The sequence below is a fragment of the Cricetulus griseus genome, chromosome 2 (genome assembly GCF_003668045.3).
Source record: "Cricetulus griseus strain 17A/GY chromosome 2, alternate assembly CriGri-PICRH-1.0, whole genome shotgun sequence".
NCBI lineage: Eukaryota > Metazoa > Chordata > Mammalia > Rodentia > Cricetidae > Cricetulus > Cricetulus griseus.
Window position 1 is genome coordinate 94,007,595 of NC_048595.1, and position 8,692 is coordinate 94,016,286.

The following is an 8,692-nucleotide window of genomic DNA, read 5'->3' on the forward strand; positions in this document are numbered from 1 at the left end:
ACAGGGACCGCTGCAGTAAGCTCGCATCTGATTGGCTGAGTTGGGCACGTTAGGGCGCTCAGGGACGCTTGTCGAAGATGGCGGCGCTCTGTGTATGCCGGTTTGCTGGAAGAGGCTGGCTGTGGAAGGCTCCCTTGGCTACACGTAGAGACTTTTGGTCTCGATCCAGGTAAAGCTGAGGATTTCTCAATGGGCTACGTTCCGCGAAAGTAACCAGGAGCGGGGGAGCGGGGGAGCGCCCGGAGGGTAGAGACGGGACCCTGGTCCGTAGCCTGCAGGAGTTAGCGTGGAGTGGGAATCCGAGCTAAAAGGTTGGGGCTATGGTTCCGCCTCTGGCAGGGCCTCTTCGAATGGCCACACGGTGCCCTTTCCCTCGCGTCTCACGTTTCCGTTGTAAATAGCACTGACCACGTGTCAAAGGCCCGCTGTGTGGTGTCTGCAAGCGAAAGACTCATGCGGACTGATCAATCTAAACGATTAACGTAGGTGCTCAGTAAGCCAAACCCCTTCGCGGGGGTTTTCTGTTTTTAATCAAAATGGAAATAAAGTTCTTTCCCTCCTCCCCTCTCCCCTCCCGCTACTATTCATGTTTTAAGATTGCTCTATATGTCTTTGAAAAATGCCATTTGGTGTTTTTTTTTTTTTTTTTTTTGGTAGGCATTGGGTTAAATATGTTAAGTAGTGAAGACATATTAACAATATTGGTAAAATAATGTAAAAATTGATTTTCAATTCTTGAAAATGGGCTGTCTTCTCATTTATCTGTTTTCTGTTTGTAAAGTTTTCGGTGTATAGATGATCTTTAACCTACTTGGTTACTTTTTTTTACCTAAATGTTTTCATTTTTCGCCCGCTATTGTAAACAGACTTGAATTTTTTTGGAATAATTACTTATCTCTCTAAAGAAACTACTGACTTTGTTGAGGATTTATTTTATTTATGTATTTATTTATTTATGTATGTGTATGTATCCATATGTGTGTGCTGATACCCTTTAAGGCCAGAAGAGGGCATCAGATCCCTAGGACTGGAGTTACAGGTGGTTATGAGCTAACAACCTGATGTGGATACTGGGAACTGAACTCTGGAAGCAAGTTCTCCTAACTGCTGAGCCATTTTTCAGCCTCCAGAGTACTAGAGCTTTTTTTTTTTTTTTTTTTTTTTTAATGTTAATTTCCCATCCTGCAACTTTACTGGGTTTATTCTAGAAATTTCTTGTGTGTGTTGTACAATCTGAGGTTTTCTACTGAGAGACTTGTCATCTGCAGAGACAAATTTACTTCTTTCTAATTTGGTTGACTTTTATATCTTTTTCTTTCCTCAGAGCTCTTGAGTATGCCTTCTAATAAGATGTTATAGTGGTTTGCAGAGGTTGAGGCAGGAGAATGATAAGTTCAAGGCCAGTGTATTTTACATAGAAAGAACCCCCTAATCCTTCCTGCCCCCCAAAAATAAGTTCTAAAACTGAGCATCCTTCCTTGCTTGTACCTGATCTTGGAAAGAAAACTGTTTTGTTAGTATTTTTCCCCCCCATTCATTATGATTTTAGCAGTGGGGTTCCCTAAATTGTATTTATCTGGTTGTGGTCAATTCTCTACCTATTTTGTTTAGAGCTTCAATTGTTGATGAGTGTTTTGCCATATACCAGACACTTTCTGCTTCTATTGAGATGACTGAGATTTTTTACTTTCATTCTGTCAGTGTGGCATATCATCATTGGTTTGTGTGTATTGAACAAACTTTGTGGTCCAAGCAAGTGTTCTATTTAGTCATAGTGTAGTTGTCTTTTTGATGTGCTATTGCATTTGGTTTGCTTCTATTTCATTGAAGATTATTACATCTATGTTCATCAATGATAATTGGCTCGTAGTTTTTTGTGGCGGTGACTTTGTCTGGCTTTAGTATCCTGGTTTCGTAAAATGATTTTGGAAGTGAGTTTCAGAAGGGCTGATATTAGTTCTTTCTTGAATGTATGGTATGATTATTATATGAAGATATTTGATTCCAGTCTTTGTTGGGATGGTTTTGCTGTTTTATTGTTTTTCTTCAGTCTCTTATTTGCTATTGACATAAAAGTAGCCTGCATACTTATGTTGCACATTTTCACATATCTCAAGATATTGTGTATGTCTTTGTGTGCATGTATGTGTTGATATATTATTTATGATCTATTAAAGCTTGCTTGAGGATTCAGAAAGCAAAGCCAGCCTCAAACTATAGAGATCAGGCAGTGGAGATACACACCTTTAATCCCAGCAGCCAGAAGCTAGGAGGTGGTGGTACACACCTTTAATCCTAGGATTTGGGATTAAGAGGTAGATGGATCTCTGTGAGTTCAAGGCCACCCAGATCTATACAAGATTGATCCAGTCCTAAAGAGAAACAGCTCACACAAAGATGATCTCAGCACCTGGGATCACACGCCTTTAATCCCAGCACTGGGGAGGTATCTAAGACAGGACCAAGGTCTCAGTGTGAAGCATTCATTCTCCAGCCACATTGAGGATAGGAGGTATTCATTCTCCAGCCACATTGAAAGACATTCAGTCTCAGGATTCTCCAGCCATGCTGAGGAGAGGCATCAGTCTGAGGTTTGGTGGAGCCTGGATCGCCTTTCAGTGTGAGATAGAATAAGAGCTAGTGCGAGGCTGTTTTGCTTTTCTGATCTTTATCTTGAAGCTTGAACCCCAGTATCAGTCTCTGGGTCTTTTATTTTTTGTGCAACACATGGCATGCATATATGTGGAAGATAGAAGTCAAAGTTGGGTATCTTTAGTCACTCTCCACCTTATAGTTTGAGACATGGTCTCTCACTGAACCTGGAGCCCAGTGATTTGACTCAGTTGACTAGCCATCCATCCTGAGACTTCCTGTCTCTGTCTCCCCAGTGTATAACCAGATATGCACACCTTCTAGTAGTTTTCTCTCCTGGATGATAAGTATTGAAGCATGGTCCTCTTGTTTGCTTTGTGTCTAGGTGTGGTGTTTTGAAAGAAAATGGCCCCCCAAGGGAGTGGCACTATTAGGAGGTGTGGCCTTGGTAGAGTGGGTGTGGTCTTGTTGGAGGAAGTGTGTTACTGTGGGGGTGGGCTTTGAGTTATCCTATGCTCAGGCTATTCCCAGAGTCACAGTCCACTTCCTGTTGCCTTCAGATCAATATGTAGCCAGCACCATGTTTGCCTGCATGCTGTCATGCTCCTCACCATGATGGTAATGGACTGAACCTCTGAAACTGTAAGTAAGCCACCCCACTTAGATGTTTTCCTTGTAAGAGTTGCTGTGGTCTTGGTGTCTATTCACAGCAAGAGAAACCATAACTAAGATAACTTCTATTGCTTAGTGTCTTAGGGTTTCTATTCATGGTCATTGTGACCATAACCATGGCAACTTTTATAGAGGAAAACCTTTAATTGGTATTGGCTTTCATTTCAGAGGTTTAGTCCATTATCATGGTGGGAAGCATGGTAGTATGCAGATGGACATGGTGCTGGAGAGGTAGCGGAAAGTTCTATCTACATCTCTGCAGGCAGCAGGAAGAGTGAGAGACACTGGGCCTGGCTTGAGCATTTGAAACCTCAAAGCCCACTTCCAATGACGTACTTCTTCCAATAAGGTCACACTTCTTAATAATGCCATTCCCTGGTGACCAAGTATTCAAATATGAGAGTCTATGGGGATCATTTCTATCTAAACCACCACACTTGGCAAGCACTTTGCCTGTTGAGCCATCTCTCCAGTTCCATATTTCAAAATAGTCTGGAAGTTTCCTTTTGATTTCCTCTTTGACCCAATGATATATTGCTTAGTTTTCTTAGATTTGTTATTATTGTTTTTTTTTTTTTAAATATTACTGGTGACTAGTTTTTTTTCCATAGTGGTCAGTAAGGCTTTTTTTGTATGATTTTGATCTTTTAAATTCATGAGGCATCTTTTGTGATATAATGTAATCTATCCTAGAAAATGTTCAGTACATGCTTAAGAAGCAAGTAAAGATACAAATGTTTCGTGTAATGGAGGATGTTAAATTGAAAGCTTATGCTGGTTTTTCTTTGGGCTGCCAGCTCACAAGAAACAACACAGAAACTAATTATTAATTATGAAAGCTCAGCCTTAGCTCAGGCTTGTTCTAAAGTAGTTCTTATAACTTAAATTAACCCATAGTTTTAAATCTACATTCTTTTATGTGGTTCGGTTACCTTTCCTCTGTACTGCCCATCTTGCTTCCCCTGTGTCTGGCTGGTGACTTCTCCTTTATTCTTCCCAGAGCTCTTTGTCCCCAGAAGTCCCACCTAACTTCTTCCTGCCTAGCTAGTGGTCATTCAGCTCATTATTAAACCCCAATCACAGTGACACATACAGTGTGAAAAAATATTTTACAACAGAAAGTTCTGTTTGTGTCCATTTGGTATACAATATTATTAAAGTTCAGTATTTATTGATGCTCTGTGAGAATAGTTTATCCACTGTTTATTGACAGTGTGTTGTTGAGTTCTGTTTTTTCAGTAATTTATCAATTCAGGCTTGTCCATATTTGCTTTGTATATTTAGGTGTCCTGGTATTGGGTACATATTTATTTATATCCAATTGAATTGACCATTTTATTACTATCTAATGACCTTTGAGAAAAAGTTTGACTTAAAAGCTTATTTGGTTTGATATAAGTATAGTTATGACCACTTTGCTTCTTTTTTCCGTTCCCATGGAATACCCCTTTCCCATCAGTTTTGGTTGATGTAGCTCTTAAATCTTAAAAAACAAAAGTTTCTTGTAGACAGCATGGAGTTAGAGTTTTGGTTTTTATTTTTGAGCCTCTGACATGTGAGCCATCTCTCTAGGTCTCAAGGTTGTTTTTGTTTGTTTGTTTGTTTGTTTGTTTTTTGGGGTTTTTGTTTTGGTTTGTTTGTTTGGTTTTCTTTTTGTTGTTGTTTTAGCCACTCTATCCTTTGGAGTGTTGAGTCATTTACCTGAGTTACATTTTATTCTGAAAGTGATGAAATCTAATGGAAGGGACTTGAGGGATATGGGAGGTAAGGGGGCAGAAACTAAATGAACATAACTTTTTTGAGACATTTTTAAAAAATAGTGATTAGTTTTCTTCAAAAATGGAAACTATTGCAGTATATTGTTTACACTAGGAATACTTCAGTAGAGTATTAGTCCCTTTTCCATTGACAGTAAAATGTCTAAAAGTAGATGATTTGTGAATAACTTGCCAATATTATCTTCTCTACATCTGTAGACCTTCTTGCTGCCCCACAACATAGCGGAGGGTAGTATATAATGAGACGGAGCAAGCATGCTAGCTTGGTTCTTTTCTTCCTCTTCTTTATAGCCACTAATGCCTTTATGGAGTTCCCAGTTTCCTTGTCTCATCTCCTCTAATTATCTCTAAAAAGGCCTAATTATAAATACTGTCCAAGACAAGAACTTTTGAGCGTGATATATTCAAGCCATCACAAGAAGTAACACTGAGATGTTAATCAAAAATTTATGAAGGACAAAGAATTAGAATATTCTTGACCAGGCATTTCATTGCTGGTCTTCTGTTTCTGCAGGGATGGTCAATTTCTTATTTAGGTAGTTAACACACCATCACATTTAAATGGTGTGTCAGCCAGATTCTTTTCTAAGCTGTTGTTAAGTTTGTTTTCAAAGAATCCCAAATTAACAAAACAGGCTATTATATTAAAGAGCTTACAATCTGGTGTGGTGGTTCTCAAAAGAGTGTTGGCAGTGTTCATGGATGTGACTCAGGACAGGAGTGTTACTGCCGTCAAGTAAAGTGATGCCAGGATGCTACTAAATATCATACAGTGAACAGAATGACCCCTAACACACAGCAAGGAACTGTCCAATCAAAAAGGTAAAGATACCTGGGAATGAGAAGTTCTGATCTTGTAGGTGAGATAGAATATAATCAGAATTAAAACTTGTATAGGATGGGATCCACTGGGCAATGTAGATGCTGTGAAGATCAAAGGAACTTACCATTTGATTAGAGAAGTCAGGTTAAAGTTCTCAGGAGGCATACATTTTGTCTTAGGACTTACCGCATATGTATATTTTCCATAAGTAACCATCAAACTGTTTCATGTAAGGATATATTACCTGAGCAAACAAGTGTCAGCAAAGTGGGAATGTTTTTGGAAAGCAGAATACAGGTCTATAATGTATATAAGAAATTGCTGGGAGGTAAATTTAGCTATGTGTATTGGGGTTAGATCTTGGAGGATATGCTGGTTAGTTTTATGTCAGATTGATACAAGCTAGAGGCATTTGAAAGAGAGAACCTCAATTGAGAAAATGTCCCTACCAGATTGGGCTGTGGTATATTTTCTTGATTGAAAGTTGTGGGGGTGTCCATCTTACTGTGGGTGGTGCCACCCCTTGGCAGGTGGTACTGTGTGAGCCATGGGAGCAATGCAGTAAGCAGCAGCCCTCCATGGCTGCTGCATCAGTTCCTGCCTCCAGAGTTCCTGCCCTGACCCTCAGTGATGGGGTGTGTGATACAGACTGTAAGATGAAATAAACCCTTCTCTCCCTCCCCAAGTTGCTTTTGTCATGGTGTTTTGTCATAGTAATAGAAATCAAACTGAGACAGAGAACTAGGACCCCTATACAGAACAGTTTTCCTTATCTTTGTTCTTTACTTAATTTTAGAATTCATGCAAGTATGTAAAATATATACTAAGCTTTTGTTTTCTTTTCTAACAATTGATTCAACTATACACATCTGAAGGGTAGATGACCATCTTACTCTTTTCTGCTCTCCACTGTGCTCAGAAAGTCTTAAGTGTACAAAATACTTGATTTTGATTGCAAGGCAAGATTCAGTCAAATGTTTATTAGCTTCATTAAGATACTCAGCCAAAGACTCAGGTTTGCTTTTGGTCATTCCAGAAAGGAGAAAGAGCCGGAGGTACCTGAGACAGTGGAAGAAGTGAAAAAAGAACCTGTTTTGGTGTGTCCACCCTTACGAAGCCGATCGTACACACCACCTGACGGTCTCCAGAGTCGCTTGGAATCACGTATCAAAGAAGTTCTTGGTTCATCTCTTCCTAGTAATTGGCAAGATATCTCCCTGGATGATAGTCATGTGAAGTTCAGACTCTTGGCACATTTAGCAGATGACTTGGGCCATGCAGTACCTAACTCCAGGCTTCATCAAATGTGCAGGGTCAGAGATGTTCTTGATTTCTATAGTGTTCCAGTTCAAGATAGATCTAAATTTGATGAACTCATTGCCAGTAATTTGCCTCCCAATTTGAAAATCAGTTGGGGTTACTGAGCAGTTCAGCAGTGAATGTGTTGAGATCATTGTTATTTTCCTCACTAAGGTGGCTGACAAACCTTGTGATGTGTTACCTGTCAGAATTCTCTAAACCTCACTCCCTCCCCTTTTTTTCCTCTCCTGTAGAAGAACACATCTGTTTTTCTCATGTAAAATCAACAAAGAAAACATTCTCACATCTGTTAAAGTTATCTCCCCTCATTAAAATCAAGTTTTGATAATTTATGACAGTGTTCTTATTCTGATGTGTACAGTCAGGGTTCTTCAGATGAACAGAAGTGAGAGCATGAATACAGATTTAAAAGGGATTTATCAGATTAGCTTGTGGTAAGGTCTAGGTAGTCCATCAAAGGCTGGTTCACACCAAGAGGCCAAGAGCCTGGGGTTTCTCCGTCCACGAGGCTAACTGTCTCAAGTGCCAGCCTGATGCTGAGGGCCTGGAGGATTCTTTGGAGAACTGCTGATCTCCAAACAGTGCTGGCAGCCTGAAGAAGGAGGTTCTCATGTGAGTGAAGAATGCAGCAATGGCAGGAGCAGGACAGTTGTACTTGCCAGTAGAGGGAAGGTGAGTAGGCAGAAAGCCAAACCTTCCTTCTGCATGGGCTCTGCCCACATTTATGGTAAACTCCCCTCTTGAGATAATTTATTCAAGAAAATCCCTCTGTGGATAATTGTGAAACAACACTTACCGCTCCATTGAGGTCAACTAACTAGCTGTGGCACCAATAGACAGAAATAGGGAAATGACTTAGATGATGAATTAGATGAACATGAAAGATGGGTCTTGGAAGAAGAGGCTGCCCAATATGGTCCTAGTGAGGACAGAGATCATCATGACATTGAGGTAAATGTCGCAGCCTTTGCTATTAAGCCAAAACCAAAACCGAGAAAATGATTCCCTACCTCTGGTTGGTTTTCAGGGAGCTGTGGTTCAGGCTCCGAAAGAAGGGGATTTAACTTTTGCTTTACCAGTAGTGCATGGTGTAGATAGAGAGGATGATGAGCCAGGATGGGAACCCTTACCCTTAAAGACTTTAAAAGAATTACAGTCTGCAGTAAAATCTATGGGCCTGTCAGCCCCCTACACTATTCAGATTGTGGATATGGTTGCTAGTCAATGGCTAACACCACCTGATTGGCATCAGACTGCTAAGGCTACATTGTCTCCAGGAGACTATGTACTTTGGAGAACAGAGTATGAAGAAAGATCTAAAGCAACCCTTAACAGATTGACCTTTACCACTAGTAAAAGGAAGGAGCCTAAGCTTACTATGGATATGCTACTAGGCACAGGAGCCTTTATGGCACCCCATGTACAAGTATCTATACCTAAGGCAATAGTAAAAGATATCACTACCAATGCAGTTTTAGCTTGGAGAGCTATTCCTCCTCTGGGTACC

General features: G+C 40.2%; 1 protein-coding gene across 1 annotated transcript; it reads left to right on the top strand.

The window, feature by feature from the left end:
• The first annotated feature begins 15 nt into the window (after window positions 1–15).
• Window positions 16–7,517, top strand: Mrpl50 (mitochondrial ribosomal protein L50). Its single transcript, XM_027403104.2, has 2 exons — window positions 16–169; window positions 6,902–7,517. The coding sequence occupies exons 1-2, from the start codon at window positions 78–80 to the stop codon at window positions 7,287–7,289; spliced, it is 480 nt and encodes a 159-aa protein (XP_027258905.1). The 5' UTR covers window positions 16–77; the 3' UTR covers window positions 7,290–7,517.
• The last annotated feature ends 1,175 nt before the right edge of the window (window positions 7,518–8,692 follow it).